At 50.9% G+C, this 27786-nt stretch overlaps 1 protein-coding gene across 1 annotated transcript; it reads left to right on the top strand.

The window, feature by feature from the left end:
* The first annotated feature begins 28 nt into the window (after positions 1-28).
* Positions 29-27095, top strand: OVOL2 (ovo like zinc finger 2). Its single transcript, XM_079720223.1, has 4 exons — positions 29-224; positions 891-1111; positions 12172-12364; positions 26404-27095. Exons 1-4 carry the CDS (start codon positions 125-127, stop codon positions 26715-26717), a joined length of 828 nt encoding a protein of 275 aa, XP_079576349.1. The 5' UTR covers positions 29-124; the 3' UTR covers positions 26718-27095.
* Positions 27096-27786: the final 691 nt, after the last annotated feature.

The following is a 27786-nucleotide window of genomic DNA, read 5'->3' on the forward strand; positions in this document are numbered from 1 at the left end:
GGGAGAGGGCCGGCCGGGCGGGAAGGTGGGCTCTGGCCGCGGGGAACCGGGGACCGAGCCACCGCCGCCCCTAGAGGGGAGCAGCCGGGACGAGGGGGCCGCAGTCCGGGAAGGGGGCCCCACGATGCCCAAAGTCTTCCTGGTGAAGAGGAGGAGCCCGGGGGTCTCGGTCCGCAGCTGGGATGAGCTCCCGGACGAGGAGAGGGCAGACACCTACATCCCAGGTGAGCGCCGCGCCGGGGCCGGGCCTGGGCGCCGGGTTCCTGGGGTGCGGGCAAGGGTGGCCGGGTCCCCTCTGCTCAACGGCCGGGGCTGGACTCTCCCCCTCCCCCATGTCCCTCTTTCAGGGGGAGGAGGAAGTCACTGAGGCGCGGGAGGACCGAGAGTGAGAGGCTGGGAACCTGGGACGCCCTGCGCCCCCTTCCCCCTAGTGGGCGCCTCTAATTGCCCGGCGGCGGGACCGTTGGCTGCAGCGCGGGCCGGGGTGGCCCGGGAGGGGGGCTAGGGGCCAGCAGGGGCAACCCTCAGCCCCACGTCCTCGTGGGGTTGCACAGGGATGGGTCAACCTCTCCGGGGCTGGGTGGGTCGAGGTCAGGCCCCCCGCCCCCATCCCAGGGAGATGAAATTTGGCGCGCGGGTCCCCAACCGCGCTGGGCCCTCTGTTCCTCGTGGGCGCTGGAACTGGGACTGAGGAGCGGCTCTCAGAACCCCGAGCTCGCTCGGGAGGCCGAGTCCGGGGCTCTCTCGCCCACCCCCGCGGCGTTGCCCACTTGGCGAGTTGCCCAGGTCCGGGGCGGGGCGGCGGCGGCACCGCCCGCAGGTCAAACTGCCGCGGGCGCCCGGGCCTGACGCCGCGTGTCTGTGTGTCGGGGCGCGGCCCTCCCCCGCAGTGGGCCTGGGCCGTCTGCTCCACGACCCCCCCGAGGACTGCCGCAGCGACGGCGGCAGCAGCAGCGGCGGCGGCAGCAACAGCGCGGGGGAGCCCGGAGGCGCGGAGAGCAGCTCTTCCCCGCGCGCCCCCGAGCGCGAAACCCCCGAGCCCTGCGATGGCGAGGTCCCCGGTGGACACCTGGCGGCGAAGCAGCGCCCGGTCGCCAGATCGAAAATCAAGGTACGATGTCGACTCTGCCCCCGCCGCCACCTGCACCACGCCCTGGCGTCGGGCTCCCGGGGCCGGCGCCTCTCCCTGTCGCGCCCGCCCGCGCGCCCCGGCACCCGAGCACCCAGCGCGACCGCAGCGCAGCTCCTGCACCTGCCCCTGGGTCGCGGCCAGGGCGCCTCCCCGCGTCCTCCCGCCTGCCAGGTAGCCGGCCGCCGGCGCTGCTGCGCCCCGGAGACTGGCCTCCCGCGCGGGCACAGGCCGCCCGCGTGGCCTCTGGAGCTCCCTAAAGGCTCAGGCACAGCGTCCTCCCCCCAGCAGTCCATTCTGTGCGCAGGGCCTGAAGAACACCCTGGCCGTCGGAGTTCCCGGGGTGGGATAGAAGGGACCCCAGGCCCCGGGCTCCCCTCCTCTGAGGTGCAGTTCCTACAGCTTTGTGAATTCTGAGTTTCGCCCCCTTCCTCGAGTTCTGGAGGCAGTGGTGGCAGCTTGGCACATAGTGGGTCTTTCACAATCACAACTAGTCCCAGTGCCAATTATGAAGTGCCCGTTAGACACGAGGTCTGTGCCGGGCACTTTAAACTTGTGTTTGTCAAATCTTCTTGAATTATGTTCACGGATAAACGGATTCAACTGCAAATTGGCCCACTGCCCCGCCCCCAGTGGGGTGGAGTGTTTGTTTCCTTCTATTTTCGCGCTTCAGCCCCCACCCCCACCCAGCCTCCTGGAATTGTAGGCCACAGCTTATCCGGACGCCCATCTGCGTTTTCCTGTGTGGAACTGCCATGATTGCCTGCTCAAAGGTATCCGCTACCTCTAAGACTAAGCCGTCCCATTCCACTGACTCATGGACGGCGGGAGCCTGGGAGTGATGTTTTAGGAATCACATAACCCCAGTTCCTAGCCAGGTGGGCCTTAGTGCGAGCCTTTCGGGCTCCAGGCCCTTGCTGTAGGTGTTAATTCTTGAGCGCTCCAGGGTGGTCCCGAAGCCCCCCCCTGCCCAGGCAGCGGGATGAGGCGGAAGCCCTAGGGTTCGCTGTGGATTGCGAAAGCCTCCTCCGTTACTTTTCCTGGGAGAGGCCTTCCCTCCCCTGTGCATATTCCTGGCTCCAGGGGCTTGGCTCCGTGGTGGGCTGGTGTGCATTTGGTTATGAATTGAGGCTAGAGGCTTGAGCTTGGAATCCTTAAGAAAGACACCTTTAAAGGATGCTGGGACTGGGTGTGGGCATCCTGCTTAGTGTTAAGTGCGCCACCGAGGTTCAAAGTCAGCTGATGGGAGGCTTTTCTGGGCCAGATGGGGTTAACTGGGAGGGACAATTTGCCTGAGGCCTGTAGCTCTGCCCTCCAGGAAATTCTACAAAGTATCCCACTTGCATATTTATCACCCGGCTGGGAGGACAATTTGCAACATTGTTTTCGGGTGGTCTATAGCTACTTTACCCCTCTGCCCCCCAACTGCCCAGATTGCCCTGGAGACAAGGTGGCACAGGAAAAATATCCAGTCCCTTAACCACCATTTTAGGAGATCTCTGCTACCCCCGGCAAACAGGTCCACTGGGGCCCTGGATTAAGGGAATGAATAAACCAATCTTATTCCCAGGATCCTTGTTTTGGTGCTGACCTCAGGGGTGGGGGGTAGGGCATAGAGTTTGCTCCTCAACCCTTAACAAGGTTTCCAGAGGAGTTTTTGTTTGTTTATTGAGGCCAAAGTTCAGGTTCCCTCTCCCTCTCGGCTTCCACAAGACCTCCTGGGGTTAAGATGCTCCAAGCCTACAGAATTATCAGCTGTGGTATTGGCCATTTTGTGAATTAGCACGTTGTGTAACTGTAGAGTTCTATGCAATGTATGCTGAACTGTCTAAGAATTAGTTTCCTAACCATAAGGGGGGGAAGCCACTCAGGCATGATGCATTTTTTTCAGTGACTTGAAGACACTTACTGGACAGTTGGTTCTTAGGCCCAGAGAAGGGCAGAGAGAAGCTACATCCCATCCAACAGGATGTAGTGCCTGCTGTGCCCAAGGCAGCCAGCAGATAAAGATGCTGCCACCCTGGTGTTCCAGAATCTTCTGACAGTAACGGTTAGGGCTCTAGGCTCTGGTTTAGTCCCTCTGGGCCTCAGTTTCCTCGCCTGTAAAATGGGGAGAGTAATGAAACAAGTAATGAAACCTCATAGAGTTGTGAGGATAAATGAGTCAAGCGTGAAACATGGTAGGTGTCCAATAACTCTAGCTAGAATTATTTGGGTTGGTGGAGAGACACAAATACTAATTTAATTATTAACCCTATTACAGGAAAGTGAATGCTCAACTAGAAGCACAAGCAAAGATGCAGTACATTCTGAGCAGAGGAAGGTTTCTTGGTGTGGATTTGAGGGCTGTGGGAGAAGGGGGAGAGGCACGCTTTAGGGTAGTATGGGCTGAGCCCAAAGCTTGAGTGAGGACAGGACTCAGAGCTGGAGGGAGGATGGGGAATGGGCCTGGGGTCAGGGAGAGTCGAGATGAGGAGCTGGACGTGTAGCCAGGACAGGCTGCGATGGTAAAGGGGCCAAACCGAGAAGTGTGGGTGCTCCCGTGGGGGCAGAGGAGGAGCTCTGGAAGGTTTTTGAGAAGGAAAACCTCATTTGGGTCCATCTCACCAGCTGTGGTTGGGGATACGTTATCTGTTCTGAGCCTCAGTTCTCTGATCTGTAAAATAGAGAAATAAGAGAATCAGCCTCTCCAAAGCATTGGGCAGATTATATGAGACAATGCGGGCAACACGCTGAGCAATTTTGTGTGTGTGTAAACTGCCCAGTGGGGAGTTAGCCGACAGTGACTCATAGCAAGTTTTGTTAATGTCCAATACTTTGTTGCCCACAGCAGGGACAAGGGATTTGCCAACTGGATTGGCTGGATTTAAGTATTTTTGAAAAACCCACCCATTTGATATTTGGAAGGGAACATAAGCCCCATCCCTAACTCCCTGCCTGTTGACTTCAGTCTCCCAAGACAGAATTGGATGCCCCAATTCCCCCCACCAGTCTTGTAACTCACTGACCATCTCCTTGGCTGACCAGACTTTTCTTCTTGACTCTAGACCCACCAAAGGCAGGGAGCATTCCTGCTGAGATTGTATTTTCAGCACCGGGTGCAGTAATGCCTGACTCATAGGAGGACATAAGTCAACATAGAAGAGGAATACAGGCAGGGAAGGAGTCAATAGCCTCTGGGGGGAAATAGGAAACAAGACAAAAAGGGAAAAATGCTTGGAATAGATGCTTGAAAAAGCTTAAATTAATTTAAAGGGGGAAAAAGGAGGAATAGGAGAACAATGTAAGTGTTAACTGCAACCAGCTTTTAACTGGAATATAGGTGAAGTCAGTTTTTGTGGTTGGAAGGGTCTGAATGGATTTGTTGCAGAAACAGAATCCACTGTAGCTCACTTAAGCAGACGGTGGTTAATTCTAGGGTACTAAATGGGCTAAAGAGAGACCAGTCTGAGCTCCCAGGAGTGACTCCCAGAGCCACACTACAGAACTGGGCTACCTAGGGAACTAGCGGCCTCTTTGGCTGCTGTCGTGCATCACGATGCTTCTGCTAATACAGGGTGTGAAACAATTGCCACATACCTGCCTCGGCTCAATTAACTCAGGCCCGAAGTCAAATCTCCTGATGGTGCATGTAACTGGTGGTACCCAAGTCACATCGAAAGACCACAGATGCCAGGGATTCTGGGAAATGTAGTGTCTAGCTTTGTAGCCTCTGCTGTACAGGAAGGCCCACCAGAGGAGCAGGAATAGAGGCTGAGCGTGTCCACCCACAGGATCTACTTCAGGGACTCTCATGTGGTCCAATCTCATTTTTGTGGGGAGAAAGGTAAAGCCAGAGAGGTTTTGTTGAGTTCCTCACACGTACTAGTGGCAAAGCCCAACCCAAGGCTCCTTATTCTTTAGCATTGTTGTACTGCATCATGGAAGGCACCTTTGACGCCTTAGCCATTAGCACTGACAGCCTGACATGAAGGAATTGAAGCAGTTTCTTACCGTGACATGAGACAAAACCACAGGGCTCATCCCTGCCTCTCCCACACGTCATGCCCAGACCCATGGGCCTGTCCCGGGGAAGTGCAGGCACACGTTTTGCAGACAACAAGCCCCATCAGAATCTCGGTGTGGGCACCTACAAGTCCTGTGGCCACAGGCGGGTGTCAGCTATTTGAATCTGTTTCTTCTGGATGATTAGGATATGTTCCCTTCAGCATCTCTGCATTTGGGAAGGTTCTGCATTCTGCCAGGTAGTGGAGTTGTGAAGCTTAAGAAAGTAGTACATAGAAGCAGGAGGGGAGTTTTTATCCTAAAGGAGCTGGGGAAATACGCTTAGCATGTTTTGAGCGCTCAGGCATAAGCAGGTGTGTCACTGGAAATCTCGTCTGCTCGGCCACCGGAAGGTAGCCTGCACTCACGGTAGCCTCCCACAGGAAATAGGACCATTAATTTAAGGAACTTGTCTGGTGGAAGCATCCACAGAAAATACAGGATTTTTTTTTTTTTTTCCTTTAGAAGTTGACAGGTAAGTGACCTTAGCCAGCTTTTGAAGTTGGTCAGAGGGCCAGCCCAGGTCCCTACCTCCCTGGATGCTCCTGAAGTCTTCAGCAGCTCTGATACAATGATGGGTTTGTTTCTGCTGCACAAGCCTGTTTTTAGAAGAACTAGAGGGGAACTTTGTGTGTTTTTTAAAATGAAAGCCGAGATCCTGCAGAAAACAGGACAGCAAATAAGAAAGCGCCAAGCTTCAGGGTTGGGGAACTGCTATCTCTCTTCATCTTTCTTGCCCTGAATTAATCTCCAGTTAGTTAATTAATCTCCAGACTGATGTCACCTCCCATCCTCGTGGTAGCTTCCTCACTTCAGGAATAAGCCTTCTGGAGAGTTAATTTTGGATTAAGGGTGAGACTATTAAGCTTTTTCTGAGGATAACAGTGTCTGGAGCGGTATACTGTAAGTGAACACGTTAATACTTTCCATATCAAAACACGAATATTGACACCAAATGGGTAGCTTCCACTTCTGTTGCCAAGGGAGATAGGAGCGAATGTTGGTTTTCAGAGCTATTTGGATTTCAGAGTCGCAGATGGACTAGGGGCTGGTGACCCACACTGAAGGTTAGTTCCCTTTTTCTTCCATCAGTGAGAGAAAAACTCAAAAGACACATGGAGAAACAATGGGTTTTGACCAATTACCTTTTATGTAGGACCACAGCAGGACTCTGGAGCTTGTCGAACTCTAAGAGTTAGCATTTACGGCAGCAACCAGTCTTTTTTTTATTTGTTTGTTTTTGGCTGTACCTCACGGCATGCAAGAATCTTAGTTCCCTGACCAGGGACCGGACCCATGCTCCCTGTAATGGCAGCACGGAGTCCTAACCACTGGACTGCCAGGGAAGTCCCTAGCAGCCAGTCTTTTTAAAGTAGCTTTTCTTAATTAATTCCTTAACAGTCCCAAGAGGCAAGTATCATTATTGTCCACATTGTATGGGTGATGAAATTACGGCTTAGAGAGATTGAGTAACTTCCCAGACTGTAGGTGGTAGGGCAGGATTTGAATTTAGGAAAAGAGCTCATCTAATCCCATTTTATTATTTTTACATGTGGGAAAGTATGGCCCAGGGATATTAAATGACATCACACAGCCATCCAGGTCTAGGTTTTTATTTGATCCTCAGCATTTCTTGTCTCTCCACCCCACTCATTTTGTGACCAGGTGATAAAGATGTAACTAGTTTTGGTCTACCCCGTGCAGAGTAGGGTAACAAGGTAGTTGGTTAACCCTATTTTGGACTTTTAGGAAGTAGAGTGGTAGGCGTAAGCCTGTGTAAACATAATAAAGATGGCCCAGTGAGCAGACAGGTGACCCGAGGAGAGATTGCCAGTCCTCCGGCACATGGGGCATCATTTCAGGAATCAGGGGTGTCTTCTGTATCATGCTGCCCATCCTGGGAGAGAACACTCAGAAATGTGGCAGCTCTGGTGTTCTAGAGAGAATGTGATACATCTATCACCGTTCCAGTGTTCTATTGCTGCTTCACAAACAACCCCAAATTTAGCAGCTTATGATACTTTATTATGATGTCTTCTAGTTCTGCGGATTGACTGGGCTCAGCTGGGTGGGTCTTGCCTGGGGTTTCTCTTGTGGATGCAGTCAGATGACAGTGGGGTTGGAGTCTCCTGGGGTCTTGACTGGGCTGAACATCCAGGAGGGCTCACTCATGTGACTGGCAGTTGGTGCTCTTGTCCTTTTCTAGCTACTTTATTCTATGGTTATACCATCTTTTTTTTAACAAGTCCCTATTGATGGGCATATAGGTAGTTTCCAGCTTTTTGCTATCACAGACCAAATTTCAAGGCACGTGTGAAGTACACTCTGTGGGATAAATTTCATGTTTAGGAGTTTATCCTCCAAATATTCTTCTGAGGAATTCTTAGGAATTTCTCCTTTTTTTAAAAAAAATTGATGTATAGTTGATTTACAATATTGTGTTAGTTTCAGGTGTACAGCAAAGTGATTCAGTTATACATATGTCTATATACATACATGTATATACGTGTATATATATTTTCAGATTCTTTTCCATTATAGGTCACTACAAGATATTGAATATAATTCCCTGTGCTATACAGTAAATCTTTGTTGTTTATTTTATATATAGTGGTATCTATTAATCCCATACTCCTAACTTATCCCTCCCCCCAATTCTTTCCCCCTTGGTAGCTATGTCTGTTCTCTTTGTCTGTGAGTCTGTTTCTGCTTTGTAAATAAGTTCATTTGTATTATTTTTTAGATTCCACATATAAGTGATACATAGTATTTGTCTTTCCCTGTCTGACTTACTTCAGTTAGTATGATCATTTCTGGGTCCATCCATGTTGCTGCAAATGGCATGATTTCATTCTTTTTTATGGCTGTATAATAAGGACTCTCACCTTTCTAATGAAGGAATTTTTCCTTCCTCTGAAAAGTGAACAAGTCTGGCAGAAGCTGGCTTCATCAGCCATGATCTTTTTGCTGTTTAACCCTCCATCTTCTTTTGAAAAGGCTCTCTTCAGACGTTCTGGATATAATTCATAAATGTCTGGAGCCTGGATTGGTCAGAAATACATTTATAGTTGGCAAACAACCCTTCATGGGCTTGAGGGTGCACCTTATGGGAATTCTCTACATGAGCATTTTGTGTTGACTCAGTTTTCCGTGTTGTGAAAAGTGGAGAAATGGAAACACTGCCTTTGCTGACGCAACTGGAGATCTTTTATTTTTGCTCTGAGAAAACCAGAGGGAAGTTCCCCAGAAAATGGGGTGCCCTCCCTCTCCAGTCCCCTCGCCTCATTCCTTTTTTCTCCCCTGTGTTAAAAAGCTTTCTGTATCTCTCTCAGTCAGATGATCCACTGACCCTGAACTCCCTTAAAGGATCACTGATCTCCACCCCCTCTGCCCTCAACATTTTTATTCTCTTCAAACCAAATAATGCCGGTGATTTGAGATTTCCATCCTGGACTGTAATAGGAGGTATTCATGTTACATGCAGAGCATTTTAAAGATAGGAGTTTACCGAAAGGATTAAAGTAAACAAGGGTTCAGGTTGGAACCATAGTTGGCGAGTCCTCGGGCACATGGTGCAAGGCTTTCAGAAGACAGTTCTAGCTTTCTTCACGCTTTTCATCAGAATTACCAGGTTCATGTGCCTCTGTTCTATTTTATTAGCGGCACTACCTCTCAAGTGACCTTCATCCTGTGTAGACTTGGCCTTCAGAAGCTCACGGTATTTTGTTTGCCAAGACCTGGGCCATGTTTAGTCTTTTCACATCCCTTCAAGGGAGGCAGTGACTAGAATGGGGACTGCGGATTAGCAGGAGACCATGACCTGTCCTGTGATAGGAGAGCCTTGGGCGCAGCTGGGTCTCCCTCAGGCCCTGCCAGGCCCCGCCCCTTTGGGGGGCAGGGGTGGGGTATGAGGCAGGAGGGTCATCAGACTCAAGCCCTGCGGTTGTCCTTCTGTATCTTCCAATGTGCCCACCCTCCCCCCGCCCTCTGACAGCCGTTGGGGGCCCTGCCCTTCTCTGTTCCCTCAGCTCTGTTCATCAGCTACCCTCCAGGGCTCAGGCTGGCCAGGCTGGACCACACACAGTCCCCCTTTTCCCGGCGCCCTCTCTGGGATATCCCTTGCCCTTCCCTCATCTTCTTCTTCATCGTGGCCTGGCTGAGGAGCTCACCTCTCCGGGTACACTTTCCCGTGCGCCCACTGTCTGGGCTAGGCTCCCCTCCCAGCCGCCCCTTGCACCTGGGGCTTCCTAGATGGCAGTGGCCTGTTGCCCGGTCTGCTCTCCGACTAGACTGGCAGCTTCTTGGGGACAAGCCATCCTGGTGCTCTGAGCACAGGCCCTGTCTCGGATCAGGCACACATCAGGGTCGGCTGAGACTAAGATGGAGCAGTGAGAATGAACTGGTGGAGGGGGCTGCCTGGAAAGCCCTGTTCTGGGGTCTTCGCCTCCTGCCACCTGTGAGCCATTGCCCACCAACGCTTTCTGACCCTGCACGGCCCTCATCTGCACTTGGGGCATGGGGGTGGGTGGGGCCAGGAGACTGCGAGGATGCTTGCTGGCTTCCACAAGGCGTTTAGTTGAGGATACGTTCGTGCCTGATGGAAGCCTCTGGAATGAGTTGGAATAAAGTCCTGAACCGTGTGAGGGCCAGTCCCTCACATCTCAAGTGTGGTCCATGGACTGCACGGTGGCATCTCCTGGGAGCTGTCTAGAAATGCAGCATCCAGACTCCACAAGACCTCCTGAATCAGAACCCACACTTTTTTTTTTTTGAATTTTATTTATTTATTTTTGAATTTTATTTTATTTATTCTTATACAGCAGGTCCTTATTAGTCATCCATTTTATACACATCAGTGTATACATGTCAATCCCAATCGCCCAATTCATCATAACACCACCACCACCCTGCCACTTTCTCCCCTTGGTGTCCATACGTTTGTTCTCTACATCTGTGTCTCTATTTCTGCCCTGCAAACCGGTTCATCTGTACCATTTTTCTAGGTTCCATATATATGCGTTAATAGATGATATTTGTTTTTCTCTTTCTGACTTACTTCACTCTGTATGACAGTCTTTAGATCCATCCACGTCTCTACAAGTGACCCAATTTCGTTCCTTTTTATGGCTGAGTAATATTCCATTGTATATATGTACCACATCTTCTTTATCCATTCGTCTGTCAGTGGGCATTTAGGTTGCTTCCATGACCTGGCTATTGTAAACAGTGCTGCAGTGAACATTGGGGTGCATGTGTCTTTTTGAATTATGGTTTTCTCTGGGTATATGCCCAGTAGTGGGATTGCTGGGTGGTGTGGTAGTTCTATTTTTAGTTTTTTAAGGAACCTCCATAGTGGCTGTATCAATTTACATTCCCACCAACAGTGCAAGAGAGAACCTGCATTTTAATAAGACCCCCAGAGGATTCGTGTGTGCACTGAGGTTTGAGAGGCACTGGTCTTAGGGGTACAGGGACCAGTTTGGGCAGGGGCTGCAGTGGCTGGAGAAGCTCATCAGGGAGGGAACAGGTGAGCTGAGGCTTGGCAGAAGGCAGTACCCTGGTGGATGAAAGGAGGGTGTTTGAGACAAGGAAGGTGTTAAGCCAGGAAAAGACCAGCTCTTCTTGCTAATAGTGTTTGTCTGAAAATTAAGTTTTTTAGGTCCTTTTATGAATAGAATTTTGGCAGAACGGTTGGTTCCATCTTCTAAAGGATCTGATAACTAGGAAACCTTTAATGAATATATCAGATCCGGTGTTTTTCGTCACACAGTTAGAGATTCTGTTTTATTCCTTTGAGGCAGCAGACATGGTTGAGAGAATGAACCAGGCAGTCCAGAACCTGGGATTTGGTTATACTTTTTCTGATAACGAAGCTGTGGGATCCTGACCAAGTCACTTCCCAAGATGACCGTCTTATTTGTTCATGATTCTGGTCAGGAACTGGGGCACGGCTGGGCTAGGCAGTTTTCCTCTGGGCCGGGTTTGTTCACTCAGCTGGTGGCAGCCCTGGCTGGGCTGGAAGGTCCAGTGAGTCTTTATTCATACCTGGCACCTCATTGCTCCTCTGCATGGCTGCTTGGGCTTCCCCACAGTATGGTGGGCTCAGGCTTCCTCATGGCTGCTGGCTTCCAAGAGGGAGGATGCAGAAAAGCTGCACCGTTTCTTAAGATCTGGAACTGACACAGCCCCTGCCCAGATCCAGGGGGAGAGGAGACAGTCTCTTGGTGGATGCTGGCCGGGAGGAAGGAATTGACTGTGGCTGTCTTCGGGGGCTCCGTGATGTTATCAGACCTAGACTCCTCTTTCCTTTCTGCTCTTCCATCCTCAGCACTGGCTTCCGCCTTGGGTCCGAGGTGGCTGTTGGAGCTCTCCCGAGCAGGAAGGAGTAAATCAGGGAAGAGGGCACCATCCTTCCCCTTAGAGAGTGTATCTTACCAGCCAGGTGGTCCCACCCACAGGACTTGCTGTGAGGCTGGGAAATGTAGGCGCGTAGCTGGGGGCGGGGTGCCCAGCTGGTAATCAGAGGTCTGTCCCGAGGACCAAGGGGAGCATGGGGAGCTGCTCCAAGGGGAGCATGGGGTGCATGTGTCTTTTTGAATTATGGTTTTCTCTGGGTATATGCCCAGTAGTGGGATTGCTAGGTGGTATGGTAATTCTATTTTTAGTTTTTTAAGGAACCTCCATACTGTTCTCCATAGTGGCTGTATCAGTTTACATTCATTCATACCAGTGCCTCTCAAACCTCAGTGCACACACGAATCCTCTGGGGGTCTTGTTTAAATGCAGGTTCTCTCTTGCACTGTTGGTGGGAATGTAAATTGATACAGCCACTATGGAGAACAAGGCAGGGAGCTGCCTTGTTCCACCTTCCCCAAAACCAAAACCTGCTGGGAGTTTTTATGGGGGAGGGTGCGGGAGCCCGAGTCAGATCCAGCCAAGACGCACCCGGCGGTGGGCGCGCCGCCCCGCGCGGGTCCTCACCCCTCTCTCTATCCCAGTTCACCACAGGCACCTGCGGCGGCGACGCGGCGATTCACACCTGCGACCTGTGCGGTAAGGCCTTTCGCCTGCAGCGCATGCTCAACCGGCACCTCAAGTGCCACAGCCAGGTGAAGAGGCACCTGTGCAGCTTCTGCGGCAAGGGCTTCAACGACACCTTCGACCTCAAGAGGCACGTGCGCACGCACACAGGTGAGGGAGGGGCGCGGCCAAGAGCCCCTGGTCTTTCCCCCGCAAGGAACCCAGTCGGGAGCCTGGGGCAGAGCTATGTTTCTGGAAGAATCGCGGGGCGGGGTGTTTGGGGCCGGGCCGCCCGGCTCTGCCACCTGCCATAGGTGTCCCCTGGGGCCCGCGCGCCGCTCTCAGCCTGTTCTCGCCTTGGTGAGATGGGCGGCGCATCACTGGCCAGAAGTGTCCTGGGAGCTGTGATGCCCACTCGGTGCAGCCCTCGGGCTGGGCTGAGGGTTGGAACGTGGTCCCCGTGGTCCCTCTGCTGGTATTTTGTGCTCCTTTCTCGGGAAGTGAGTCTGTCTCAAAATAGCATCACGTTGCTTCCTCCTGAGAGCTCAGAAAGAGAACAGCAGCTGACTTAGCGCTGCCCGAGCCTCCTGCGGGGGCGGGTGGGCAAGTGTCACCCCCACCCCGAGCTTTGCTCAGCGCGGGTCTGGGTCCTCACCAGCTCCCTTCCACAGACAGCCCTGGGGTGCCGGTTGGCCGCCCTGCCGCCCCCTCTGGCTGTTCGTAGCCTCGGTAGTTTTGTCTAGGAGACACCTGGCCTCCAGGCTGCTCCTTGAGGGCCACACCTGTGCCAGAGCAATCCCTGGAGGAGAATTCTAAGATGCCATTTCCTTGCTAAAAAAAAACCTTCTCCAGGGCTTCCCTGGTGGCGCAGTGGTTGAGGGTCCGCCTGCAGATGCAGGGGACACGGGGGGTTTGTGCCCCGGTCCGGGAAGATCCCACACGCCACGGAGCAGCTAGGCCCGTGAGCCATGGCCGCTGAGCCTGCGCGTCTGGAGCCTGTGCTCCGCAACGGGAGAGGCCACAACAGTGAGAGGCCCTCATACCGCAAAAAACAAAAAACGAAAAATAAAAAAACCTTCTCCAGCTCTGGGCAGGACAGAATCCAAACTCCCCGTCTTGATGGGCTCCATGTAAAGCCCCTCACAGTCTGGGTCCCATCTTCAAATCTCCATCCTGTTCCAGCCCCTCCCACCCCACCCCACTCCATCTTTTCATCCCACCCATTTCATCTCATCTAAATCCATCCCATCCTAACCATTCAGTCTTGCCCTGGTGCCACGCACTCGCCCTACAACCTCATAGAATTTACTAATTATAGGCCCGCTGATCCCATCAAGCCCTTTCAGGGTTTAGGGTTTCCCTCAGCCTTTTGGGGGTGGGGTGGGAAAATGACCACTCCTCTCTCCCAGGGGGCCTCTCAGGTCCCCAGCCGCCACACAGGGCCCTTCTCAGATCCTCTGTATTCAGATTTCCTTTAAGCCCTTATCACACTTTTTTGTTCTTAGAGTACTGGCCATGAGCTTCCTCCCTGGCCTCAGAAGGGTGTCCTCCACCCTAGAGAATGGACTGGCATACTAAAAGGTTTTTCTTTTTCCTTTAAAAAAACCTTTTCTAAAGTGAAATTTTCATTTAAATGTAACATACATCCAGAAAAGCACACAAATCATAAGTGCATAGTTTGAGAATGTAGGACTTTTTACAAAGCGAACACAAGCATATAACTGGCTGGAGTATTTCCAGCCCCCATAAGACACTGCCCCCTCCCTCCTGCCCCCTCTGGTCACTGTCACCTTCCCTCCAAGAGGCACCAGTAGCCTGACTTCAGTAAAAGTTTGACCTCTATGTGGCCAGGCTGACACCTGGGTTGGGGCAGGGAGAATGCTTAGGGAGATTGATGGTCCTGATGCTTAGGGTGATGGTGGTCCTGTGTGATTAGGGAGGGTCCTATAGAGGGTGAAGGGTCCTGTAGGTGGTGGAGGGTCCTGTGGGTAGTAGAGGGTCCTGTGAAGGGTGGGGGTCCTATGGGTGACGGGGGGACCCCTGGTTATCAATGGACCCATTAAGTGGCTGCAAAGCTGGGCCTATAGGCAACTGACCCAAGGAGCTGGAGGAAATTGGGGACCACTCATGCCGTCATTTGTCGTTGGTTGTCCTAGAGAGTGTCTCAGCTTTTCCTCTCTACCTAAGGATGTCCTTGGGGGCATGGCTTATGTCTTCTGCAACTTCTCACCTGGTGGGCTCTGGTCACTCCCCCACAGAGTGAAGGGGGCTTGGGGAGCATTGTGAGCTGTTGGTACCTTCAGTTGGAGTAAACATGGAGCTGCCTCATCTGTGACTGAGTTAATTCTCCATTAGTAGAAATATTAGGGACTGACTGCTCTCAGGGAAGAGTTTGTAAGCATTTGCACTGAGTTGGTCACACAGTGGTTAAGAACTCTGGATCTGAGCTAGCTGATTCTGCAACCTTGTTGAAATTACTTATCTTTTTGCCTTAGTGTGTCCATCTCTAAAATGGGCATGGTTTTACTATCTATCACCTAAGTGATGGCTGCAAGGTTTCAGGGCAATAATGGCGTATAAAGTGCTTCACAAATTGTAAGCACTTAGTAAATATGAGCTATTAGTGGTGGTAAATGTTGAAATAGTTGGCAGAGTTTACCTGGAGCCCTGCGGTGTGACAGGCTCGAAGACTCACCTCTGTGCTTGTGGAGAGCTCAGCCAGCATAGGGAGAAAGAACCCAAACCCCTGACTGTGACCCAAGGAAACCAGCAGGTGTGCCAGACAGAAGAAAAAGTGGCGAATGCTGGTGGGGAGGCCTGGAAGGTGCATTGTTGCTGGCAGAGGCACCAGGGAGGCTTCTCAGAGGAGGTGTCGTTTTGGCTGAGCCTTGAAGAGTGAGCAAGATTTTCACAGTTGGACGGGGAGGGAAGGGCATTGCAGATGGGGAATGTCTTAGTTTGGGTTCCCCCAGAAACAGACCCTGACACGAGGATTTGGGTGAAGCCGTTTATTTGGGAGATGGTCCTGGGGGCACAGTGAGGGGATGAGGAGAGGAGACAGAGGGAAGGAGACTCAGTGAGAGCTAGTTACTTACTGAGTGGGTTACCACTGGGAGCAACTGGGGCTCAAGCCCCCTGGGGGTCCTCTGAGTGCACACAATGCACACCCCAGAATTGCTCCAGGGGCAGGAAGTGGGGTGTTTATCCATCAACTCCCATCCTTCCTTGTTTAGGGGTACATCCTGGGACACTCTGCTCCTAGGCAGTTCCTCCCCGAAGCCCCTTGCAGACCTCACATTTCTGGGGAGCATCATCGGGCAGGAGCGGCAGGAAGCCACTGGCCTCCTGGGACTGTCCGAGCCGGCCTGGTGGGAGGCTGAGGGGTTCGGTGGGGGGGTAGCAGTGTCTGCCAGGGAGAACAAGGCTTAGCGGCCCGGGGGCCCGGGGTGGGGGCGTTGGCAGAGACGGGAGAGCCTGCGGAGGCCCGCACAGCTTCCTCAGGTGGTAGCGAGCTCAGAACGGTGGCTTTTCTGCAGGCCCCTCGGCTTTATCCTGTTGTGTCCAACAGCCCTGAGGAGCCCCGAGCCCTTGTTACCCGCAGTTCACAGCTGAGGAGCTGGGGACGGCTGGTCTTCCTGAGTCCAGGTCCCCCGCTTTCCACAGGCCCCTTCTCTGTCCCCGCCCCTCAGTACTGTGCTCACTCAGCGTCCTTCCCGAGGCTGGGCCTTGCCAGCCGCCCCGGTTCAGTTTCTAGAAGCCAGCTTGCTCTGCAAGAGGCGAGATAGAGAGGAACTCGGGCCTGGCACAAACCGCACCCTCCAGCCTAGGCTTTATAGTGGGTTGCTGAGGAGCCTGACCATGTGTTCAGTGGTGCCAGCATGTCCTCTGGCCACAGAGTGAGCAGAAAGGGAGTGGCCTGCCCCCTGCCCCCCACTCCAGGGCCCTGGGCTCCTTCATCTCCCGCTCCTCAAAGATGAGACTTCTAGTGACTCCTAAAGGAGGGGCTAAAAATCACTGGGTTGCTGAAAAAAAATGTCTTCCACCTGATGCTTCCCCAAAGGGCATCGTGCACTTTATGCCACGAGGGGCGAGGCTGGCCTTCAGGAGGCATTTAGGATTGGAACTCCGCAGCCTCTCTGAGCACGGGGAGCTCTGGGTCCGCGGAAGGTGGCTGGTCCGATTGAGATGTGTGGTTACGCGTAAAACAGACACTAGATTTCAAAGGCTTAATGCAAAATAAGAACGTAATATATATCAATTTTTAATGTTGATTTCATGTTGAAGTGGTAATATTTTGAATATATTGGGTTAAACAAAAGGTATCCTTAAAATAATTTCACCTGTTTCTTCCTACTTATTTTAATGAGGCTACTGGACATTTTAAAATTACAAAATGGCTTGCATTTTAATCTCTGTTGGATAGCTCTAAGGTCATTGAATCTACAGTTTATGATTTAAATTTTTTTTAATTATAATTTTGACTCTTAAAGTGACCAACAAATAGCACTATGGAAATGTCTTGAACCTATTTTCCCTCTGGTTCATTTTATTTATTTAATTGGCCGTGCCTCAAGGCACGCGGGATCTTAGTTCCCCGACCAGGGATCGAACCCGTGCCCCCCGCAGTGGAAGCGCGGAGCCCTAACCATTGGACAGTCAGGGAATTCCCTGTTTCGTTTTTGTTTTGTTTGGAGTATAATTGCTTTACAGTATTGTGTTAGTTTCTGCTGTACAACGAAGTGAATCAGCTCTATGTATACCTCCCTCTTGGACCTCCCTCCCACCACCCCCCATCCCACACATCTAGGTCGTCACAGAGCACTGAGCTGAGCTTCCTATAGCAGGTTCCCACTGGCTATCTATTTTACGCGTTGGTAGTGTATATAAGTCAGTTCTAATCTCCCAACTGTAGAGATGTGGATGGACCTAACGTCTGTCATACAGAGTGAAGTGAGCTGGAAAGAGAGAAACAAATATCGTATATTAGTGCAGCTATGTGGAATCTGGGAAAATGGTACAGATGAACCTATTTGCAGGGCAGGAATAGGGATGCAGATGTAGAGAACGGAGATGTGGACACGGGAGGAAGGGGAGGGTGGGACGAATTCCCTGGTTTATTTTCTGATGCAGATATGCCTCCAGGTAATAATGACCAGGAAGAGGAGTCAAGGCCTTGCTGACAAACTAGCTGGTGGCAAACGGAAAAAAAGGGGCCCCAGCTCTGGGGATGCCTCTCTGCGGGAGCTGGAGGGACAGGCCTGGCCTCCTGGCGCCAGAGGCCTGCCCTGCAAGCTCTGAGCTCTGTGCAAAAGGGATAATCAGTTAAAAGAGCAAAAATCTGGGCTCCTCAGACCTTTCTGTAGTTCATGTGTATGTACCACCTCACTGGCTCCAAAAGATCTCACCAGGATTCTGGGAATTCGGTTTTGCCTTTGATGGAGACGTGAATGTTGGATTTTGGCTCTTGACAATTACAAGTAAATGTTGTGTTTGGACCAGAAGCAAAGATGTGGACAGTGTTCTCACAACTACAGTAGGCAGATGAGTGAAGGTTATGGTTGCTCCCAGTCCGGTTGGGCCAGACCATGACTAATTTGAAGACTTACCTGTGATCCCAGGACCCTTGTTTTGAGAACTGCAGCGACAGTGTTGATGAGGTGGGCAAAGACAGTGGGACCAGGGATCGGGATTAATCCCCTCCCCCACGTCTCCTCCTGAGAGAGCGGGGCCTCTAAGGAAAGACTCAGAACACGAGGAAACTTCTTGGAAAAGGTCCAGGGAAACCGGAGCCTGGAAATGTCTTACCTTAATATCCAAGCAGATGAAAGAAAAGATTAAGACTTCTTTTTTGGATATGACTTCACCAAGGAAAGAGTAGATCAGAGGGGTGTGTGTGTGTGTGTGTGTGTGTGTGTGTGTGTGTGTGAGTGTGTGTGTGTGTGTGAGTGTGTGTGTGTGTGTGTGTGATGGGGGAGGGGGAGCAGCCAAACGACATCTGAGTCCAGATTGGAAGAGAGAAACTGGAACAGAAGAAACTCGGTTAACATTTTGTGAAAATACGTCTGCAGACGAGTGGCTGTTTTCAATCCAAATTGACTTAGGTTGGGTTCCCTAGAAGCAGATTCTGAGATGGCGATTCTTATAAACCGATTTATTGAGGGAGAGCTTTTGGGAGAAACCTGTGAGGGAGGGGAGATCAGGACAGGGTAGCAGGGATGTGGCCCCAGCTTGATCCCACCAGGGCTCTGGCGTGTGACTGGCACTACAGGCCTGTCCTGTCCCCAGGCAAGTGGGGGACATTTCTGTGCCCATGTGAGTCAGAGGCTGCCTTTCCCCTGGGTGGGCAGGTCACTTGCCCAGTGCCCGTTCCTTGGAGAAGGGGACATCCAGGAACTGTTAGCTGCCAACATAGATGACAGATGGGGAGTGAAGTACTGGCCCAGAAAAGGGGGCCCTGATGGAGGACCAGGAGGGTCCACTGCACACATAATAGAGGGAATTGCTCTATTTAAGTGGAGTTGACAGGGTCACTGAGGCCAATGTGTGAAATTATGGCTGTTGACCCACCTCAGGACAAAATAGAGACGGCGGGGGGTGGTGGGAGGGATGAGCTTTCAAGACAGGATTGTATATTCAGTTCGTAGCCCGTGAAAAATGTCATGGGCCTGGTTTTACAGAATATTCTTCTGGATTTGTTCAAGTGTTTTAGGTTGAGCCAGCTGGCCATCCAGGGAAGGAGAGAGTTTGCTGGGGGCAGGGTGTGGGTGGGGGAAATCTGTCATTTAGAGTCAAACAACCAGCAGGTGCCAAACTCAGCACTCAGTGTCTCCCCCCTCGCTGCCCAGGGACCCCAGCGCCAGTGGCACCTGGGGGCGTGTTGAACGTTTACTGAGGTGTCAGGTGTGGTCTGGGCGTTGTTCGCCACTGTGATCAGGTGTGCCAGGCTCATCAGACAAGTACAGCTTGCATTGAATGCATTTTATTTTTCTCGTATGTAAAGTGACTACTTATTTTGTAAAAGACTTCAGTCAATATACAGACTACAGAGGAGAAAGCCTGCGCTGCTGTAACCAGTCGAAAAGGGCACACACATGTGCGGGGTCGGTTTGTGAGGGCTCCAGAGGGGCATAACCCGGGTTGGTGATAACTTTACGACCCTGACTAGAGTAAAGGAGTTGGTTCGAGGTGCGCCTGCCATTCCTACGGAAGCTTCTGAGTTCCACAGAGGGAGGCTGAGGAATTCAGATCTGAGGTCCGGGCAGTGGGGAGGGGGCTCTGGCCAGAGCGCAGGGTCTGCCCTGCCCCGCCTTGGTGCAGCCCTCGGGCCTTATCTTCCATCTGGGCCACATTGAGGAGGAGGAGAAGGCAAACAAATCCCATCTTGATTGAAGAAGAGGAAACAATGGTGTCTGTTTGGAGCCTACGGGGAAGGGTTGGGGAAGGGTTGATTGGACCGGGAAAAATGCAGGCTGGGAGAAGTTTGGAGCGGGGCAGGTGGGAGAAAAGAATAGTTACCTCCACCCCGAGGGAGCTGAATGCTGCCTTGTAGGGTGGCCTCCTTCACTCACCAAACTCTCCCCTCTTTTATTCTGACTGACTTTTTAGCTACAAAAAATAATATTGAAAGGGAAGAATGAAAGTGAGAAAAAAAAAGCCTCCTCTCCACGCCAAGCCCTAGTTCCACTCCTGAAAGCAAGCCACCATTTAATTTTTTTTTCCCCAGAAGTTTTTAACACACATTGCTTTCTTCGTGCACTATATATCCTGGAGATTGTTTCCCATCCGCAGAGGTAGACATACCTCACTCTTTTGAATAGTTGTCAGAGCGTTTCTTAATACGAGATTATGACGTAATTTCACATATGGAGGCACTGTCATTTTTTTCTCTTGCCCCAAATGGTGACACTTATTTACATTTTCAGGGTCGGTTTTTTCTTTCCTCCCTCCTTCCCTCCTTCCCTCCCTCCCTCCCTCCCTTCCTTCTTCCTTCCTTCCTTCCTTCCTCTCTTTCTCTGTCTCTCTCTTTTAATTTTAGACAGCACTACCACAGATATTCTTGTAAATCCTTTGCCTACTTGTGTGAGTCTTTCTGTAGATAATTTCCCCGAAGTGGGCCAAAGGGTAGACGCATTATGATGTTTATGGAGTGGTCACATTGCCTCCTGAAGGGTTTGCCCTAAATGTCCAGTCCCACAAGGAGGCCTGCAGCGAGCTCCTTGCTGAAGTCCATGTTTGGATAAAGTTCAGTAAAGGGGACTTAGCTACAGCAAGCAGAGAGCGCCAATGACAAAGACTTTCCTTTGGGGATGAGTGACATGAAGCTTGATTTGGTAGTAGGAATAGAACATTTGAAAAGAGACCCTTTGTGATAACCCAACACACAGTATTTTCTGCTCGAGGTGATACAGACCCGCAGCACAATATCTGGAGGGTGGACGGGGAAGGAAGTCTGTTCCCCCCACCCCACCCCACCAGCAGCCTAGGAACGACATTTTTAAAAATTAGCCTTTAAAAAAATTATTTATTTTTTTAAATTGAAGTATAGTTGATTTACAATGTTGTGTTAGTTTCTTGTGTACAGCAAAGTGATTCAGTTATACATATGTGTATATATATTCTTTTCCGTACTCTTTTCCATTATGATTTATTACAGGAAAAAATTATCCTTTTTTATTGTGAAATAGATAATGAACAAAAAGGTGTACATATAGATACAGTTTAAAGACAGATACTAAATATTCACATACCCACCAGCCAGCCAGCTTCTGAATAGAGCGTATTTGCGTTCTGTTGACCTGGATTGTAAGCTGTTGAAGCTGCATCCCGTTGAATATTCAGTGTGTGCTGCATCGTTTCCTTGTGAGATCTCAGTTAATCCGCAGAGCAGCCTTACAAGGGGTATCAATTATTATCCCCATTTTGCAGGTGAGGAAACTGAGGTGTGGACTCAGTTAATGCGTGGCTGATGGGTGGTGCCTGGGTTTCCAGTGGCCTTGGACTCTGTTACTGTGTAGGTGTCAGTAGGTTAATGATGCCTGATGCGAGGTTGGTTCCGGGATCCCACTCCAGGCTCGGACAAGATTGGCCTTTGCTCGAGAGCGCCCACGTCCAGGACAGCCGAGGCCCAATGTCAGGGAGCGCTTGGTATCTGTCCCCCTCATCTGGGGATCCTCCCTGGCCCCCTTCATCCCCTGCCCCCCAAGTTTGGGGGAGAGGAGGACTCCAGGAGGGAGGGACTTGTTCCCCAGCCCAGAAAGAGTCACCAAGAGGCGGCTGCTGGGTGACCATGTCTGCCTGCACCAGTGAGCGAGGGATGAATGTGGTGTTTGCAGAGCCGGGTGCGGAGGGCAGGTTTGCAGAAGTCAGAATTAACTGCCGTAACTAGAGGTGTGGGGACCTCCTGTCTACCCCGCTCCACCCCCCGCAGTCATCCTCATCCTAGCCATCACCTGCACGACGCAGGGCTCTGAAATCCTCTAGCCCTGGCTATCCAGGCTCTGCTGGGTGCTGTGCCCGTAGGATTCGGCTGAGCTGCGGAATGAAGAGAGGAAGGAGACGTGACCGTGCGAGTGGACTTGGCCCTGGCCCGATGCCCTCTGCCAGGGGCAGGGCTCAGGCAAAGCCATGCAGCCCCGTCCGCATCACCTTCTCAGGTCACCGTTGGGAGTGGGGACCCCCAGGAGTAGGATTGGAAGCGTCCACTTCCAGAATCCAGGTTAAAGCCTGGTGTCAGTGTGCTGGTTTCCCCACCGGTTGAGTTTGGACGTTTTAAAATAGTCGAGGGCTGTTTCCAATCACCCTTGAAAGGAGCAGCTGGCCTCTGGGTGAATTTCTGTCTTGATGAGCTTTGGGTCTGAAGTCAGGTTGCTGCTTGATCAGCCAGAGGTGGTGGGAACCAGCTGCCATGTGGGCGCAGAGGCCTGGTTAACACGAAGCCCCTTGTGGCCCAGACATGCAACCTACGTGGTGTATTCCTTTGGAGAGGCCTCACGGCCCCTACGTTTGTAGAAAACTAGCCCCAAGATGTGACCTCTCTTTTTCCTGGGCCAGTAGGATTCACTCATTCATTCAAAAATTATTTACTGAGCACCTATTAGGAATTCTCTGCTGGTCCAGTGGTTAAGGCTCCACGCTTCTACTGCTGAGCGCCCAGGTTTGATCCCTGGTCAGAGAACTAAGATCCCACAAGCCACGTGGTGCGGCCAAAAACAAAATAATAAAATAAAAAATAAAAATGATTTTACTGAGCACCTATTATGTGCCAAGTGCTGAGGATTATAAAGGAGTTTCTTTTAGCAGTTTTTCTGAAACGTGGAATGTAATACAGGCCTGTTTTCTGCTTGGGTGGGCTGGAGGAACACCCCACCACGGCATTGAGCTAACACAATTTTTTTCACATGAACATTAGAGGAAAGGATGGGAGCTTCTGGATGTGGATAGGAAGACAAGTGGAAGCGACTCGATTTGTTCAGGTGGTTGAACGGGGGTGGGGGGAGTATTTTTTTCCATTTTGACTTCCTTTGTCATCTGTGTACTTAAAAAACGTCATGAACAGACATAGCTCTCCCGGCCCCCCTCCACACACCACCAGTGAGGAACTGGGGACGTTTAACCTTGAAGAGAGGACTTGGGGGGGCCTGGCTGCCTCAAGACACCCCAAGTGCCGTCCTAAGGCTTCACCACGCCTTGCTTCAGACCTGTGACTCCAGCATAAGCAGCCTCAGCAGCACCTGGGAACCTGTGAGAAATGCAGATTCTCATCCCCACCCCAGAACCAGATCCGCCAGCAGGGGGGCCCGGAATCTGTGTTTTGACAAGCCCTCTAGGTGGTTCTGTTTCGGGCTCAAATTTGAGAACCACTGCTTTCACTTGGATCAGGACATCTGGGGTGGGGCCCGAGGCTCTGCACTTCCAACGAGCTCCTAGGTGATGTGATGTGAGGTGGACTACACCTTAGTACCAGGTCGTATAAGGCAGCATCATGTGATGGGAGGGTGTGGGCTGGAGCAGGGCTTCCTCAATCTCTACAGGTTTTAAAAGATGGGATTTGGGTGCAGCTGTACAACAAAACGCCACGGTGCTCTTAAAAAGGAATGAAACCAAGCTGTAAGCACCAATATGGGAAAATCTCCAGGAATATATATTTATTTCTTGAAGTATAGTTGACTTACATTGTGGTTAATTTCTGTTGTACAGCAAAGTGATTTAGTTATGTGTGTGTGTGTGTGTATATATATATATATATATATATATATATATATATATACACACACACACACACATTCTTTTTTTTGATATTCTTTTCCATTATGGTTTATCATAGCATATTGAATATAGTTCTCTGTGCTATACAGTAGGACCTTGTTGTTTACCCATCTTATATATAATAGCTTACATCTGCTGACCCCAACTTCCCACTCCATTCCTCCCCCAACCTCCTCCCCCTTGGCAACCACCAGTCTGTTCTCTATGTCTGTGATTCTGTTTCTGTTTCATGGATAGGTTCATTTGTGTCATATTTTAGATTCCACATATAAGTGATATCATATGATATTTGTTTCTCTGTCTGGCTTATTCACCTAGTATGATAATTTCTATGTCCATCCATATTGCTTCAAATGGCATCATTTCATTCTTTTTTATGCCTGAGTGATATTCCATTGTATATATGCACCACATCTTCTTTACCCATTCATCAGTCGATGGACACTTAGGCTGCTTCCATGTCTTGGCTATTGTGAATAATGCTACTATGAACATAGAGGTACATGTATCTTTTTTAATTATAGTTTTGTCTGGATATATGCCCAGGAGTGGGATTGCTGGATCACATGGTAATTCTATTTTTAGCTTCCTGAGGAACCTCCATACTGTTCTCCACAGTGGCTGCACCAACTTACATTCCCACCAACAGTGTAGGAGGTTTCCGTTTTCTCCACACCCTCTCTGGCATTTATTGTTTGTAGACTTTTAAATGATGGCCATTCTGATCAGTGTGATATGGTGCACCAGGAACATTGTTAAGCGAGAAAAGTAGATTTTGAAAATATCTTGTGATAATAGCTTGCTTCCGTTAAAGCCAGGATAGTAAAATCATGATAAAACCCATTATTGCATAAATAGACTATTTAAGCATTTTAGAATGTGAATTTTAATACACCTGTTTTTCAATTTTTCACTATTCTTTCAGCAACCCGAACATTCTTGGGGAAAAAAATAACCATTAAAAAAACAAATAAAAACATCTACGTGGGGATGCACATTTTCCCTTTCACCTGAAGCTCCAACATGACTCCATGCAGCCATGGTGGATCCTGTCCTTACTTAAGTTTTTGATAACTTGTTCATCATGGATTTTTTCGCATGTATTTTGATTTTGAAAATATTTATCTTGATTGATGTTTTCACATACTCTTCAATTTTGAGCCTAAAGCTTTGGGGATTCCTGCGGGCAGTGGTCCTCCTGGCCTCTGGGCTCTGAGATGCTCTGAGAGCTGGCAGCCCACTCTGCTCCATGGACCCTGAGCACAACATTCACCCTCTCTGGGCTTCCGTGCTCATGGGACACTGTATGCTTCCTTGAATCCCCCCCACTTTAGAGCCTGAGATACACCTACCGAGGTCTCCTTACCTAAGTCCCCGTCTCACCCTGTCGGGGGCCCACGGTGGGCATGGGCATGACTGTGGTTTGATTGGCTGAGCTCCCTGCTCATATGGTACCTGTGGCCTCTCCGTCTGGAAGGCAGGCCCCACTAATAGTAGCTCACTTTTAAAGCCAGCAGGAGATCTAGGTTGGAAATGGTTTCCTAACTGTGGCCGACGCCATCAGTGTCCTCTGGCCCCTGCCATTTCTGGGCACACCCGTCCATGTCGTGGCTGCCCACACCTGCAGCCCAGCCTGAGGATGTCCTTGCTGGAGGCCACTCTACCCCAAGGCAGGCTGTACATGCTGGGGAGAGAGAACCTGTCCCACCCAGGGTGCTCTCCACGGTGCTGCCGGAGCAGGCGGACAAAGACTCCAGCTCCCGAGGGCCAGGGTAACTCGGAGGTGTGTGTTCTTCTCTGTCCCCCACATTGCCTGGCCATTTGGACTCTGGTTGCCCACAGTGGTGACTGGCTGGATGACCCCTCTCCCCCTTGTCATCATCTTCCCTCCCCTGCAGGTGGGGAGTCACCTCCCACTTTTCATGGGGTCACTCCTCCTGAGGGCACCTCCCAAATAACTCCTTTTCCAGTGAAACCCAAACTAAAATTAAAACAAGGTTTACTCTGCCCACTTTGAAACCCAAACGTTAAGGCAGGCAAGTGGTGGTGTTTTGCTGTATGCATCCGTTTTTATTATGTTTGCTCTGTGGACAATTTTGTCTCCTGCCTTAATCATTTTCCTCATGTTCCTCATCCTTGGTCATGATGATTTTTTTTTTTTTTTCCTCAGCCCCTGGCAACTATTTTTCTATTGTTTCTGGGAGTTTGACTTTTCTGTATCTAAGTGACACCACACACTATTCGTCTTTCTCTGTCTGGCTTATCTCACTGAACTTAATGTCCTCAAGGTCCATCCATGTTGTTGCAAATGCTAGGATTTCCTCTTTCTCCTGGCTGAATAATAATCCATTATAGATATATACCACACCTCTTTTATCCATTCATTTGTTGGTGGACACTTATGTTGTTTCCATGTCTTGGCTATTGTGAATAGTGCTACAGTGGACATGGCTGTGGAGGTATCTCTCTGAGATCCTGTTTTTATTTCCTTTGGATAAATACAGTGGGATTGCGTGATCATATAGAAAGGTCTGTCTTTAAGTTTTCGAGGAACCTCCATACTGTTTGCCACAGTGGCTGCACCAATTTACATTCCCACCAACAGTGCACAAGGGTCCCCTTTTCTCCACATCCTCACCAGCATTTGTTACCTTTTGTCTATTTGATAATGGCGATTCTGACAGGTGTGAGGTGATCTCTCCTCTCTACGTGGTTGTGATTTGCATTTTTCTGATGATTGGTGATGGTGAACATCTTCTCATGTGTCTGTCGGCCCTTTGTACGTCTTTGGAAAAATGCCTGTTCAGTTCCTCTGCCCGCTTTTGAATCGTGTTGTTGTTTTTTTTGCCGTTGGGTGATGCAGGATGACTTTTAATGGCTTCATAGGTGGGAGGCTCTGGCTGGGCTGTGACCGACCGGTGCTGTGTCTGCCCCTCACCCTGCAGGCATTCGCCCCTACAAATGCGACGTCTGCCACAAAGCCTTCACCCAGCGCTGCTCCTTGGAATCCCACCTGAAGAAGATCCATGGGGTGCAGCAGCAGTATGCCTACAAGCAGCGCCGGGACAAGCTGTACGTCTGTGAAGACTGTGGCTACACGGGCCCCACCCAAGAGGACCTGTACCTGCATGTGAATGGTGCCCACCCGGGCAGCGCGTTCCTCAAAAAGACATCCAAGAAACTGGCAGCCCTCTTGCAAAACAAGCTGACATCCACGCTCCAGGGCAATGCCAACCTGAGCGAGGAGGAGGAGAAGTAGGAGAGGGCGTGGATGCCAACGCTGCCACGTGTCCACAGATTCCCGGTCTTGAGGGCCCCCTGACCCACGGGCTCTTTCTAAGTCCAAGTGTTCCGTCCATCTCTCTGTCCTCTGGGGGCCTCGATGGGGGGCTCCGTTCCAAGGCTGTCAGTGATAACAGTGGCTTCAGGCCCCCTGTAACCTGTATCCTCAGGAACACTGTCACATGAATGAAAGCTTGTGGATGGCTATGATCACCGTCTGGGGTTTGGGGTTTGTTTTTTTTTGTTTTTTTTTTAGGATTTTCACACATGGAGGCAGGGGTGTTCTCAAGAGAGACACCCCTTGGAGAGATTGATATGGTGCCTTGAAATAAAAGTACTTCCACTTGAAATGCTACTCCAGCAGGGAAAACGAATCCTATTATTCTAAAAGAGTTAGCAGGAATTATTTTAATAAAGGAAACGTCCTGGTGAAATTTTCCTGATCAGAATGAAACAGGAGAGCATTGACCTGTAGCTCCCTGTCCAGGGCGTATCGTGGGACCTTCGACTTCAGGTTATTTGGGGGTTGATGTTTTGTACTAGTGGGTGGGTTTGAAGAAGGGCATCTTGAGCGTTGGGTAAAGGTAAACAGACAGCTGGTGACAAGACAGCCCCACACGTGGCTGCCAGGCAGAGGCGCTGGGCTCAGCTTGGCAGGCGGCTCACAGATGCTCTTTGGGCCAGGGTGTTGCTGCAGAGATGCTCTGGCCTCCAGGACCGGGCCTGCTGGCTGAAGGCCATCCCCCCTCCGTGAGTCCAGCACCGGGGACACCGTGGACATCGTGGGGCCGAGGTTTGAGCATGAGGAGACCCCGGGGGCCCTCAGTGCCCCTGCAGGGGGGCGGGGGGGAGGTGATGGCGTCGGCATCTCCTTCCGGGCATGTGACTGCTGCGCGAGGTGACCTTTGGCCACCTGCACCTCCTCACGTGGGAGGTTAACAATAAAGCCGACGGGAGGACGGGGAGTGTGTGAGGTGGTCTCCAGGGTCCTTCTGTGCCTGCAGGGGCCGGAGGAAGGACCCAGAACTCTCAGGAGCCCCTGTGGC

The sequence above is a fragment of the Hyperoodon ampullatus genome (assembly GCF_949752795.1).
Source record: "Hyperoodon ampullatus genome assembly, chromosome: 14".
NCBI lineage: Eukaryota > Metazoa > Chordata > Mammalia > Artiodactyla > Ziphiidae > Hyperoodon > Hyperoodon ampullatus.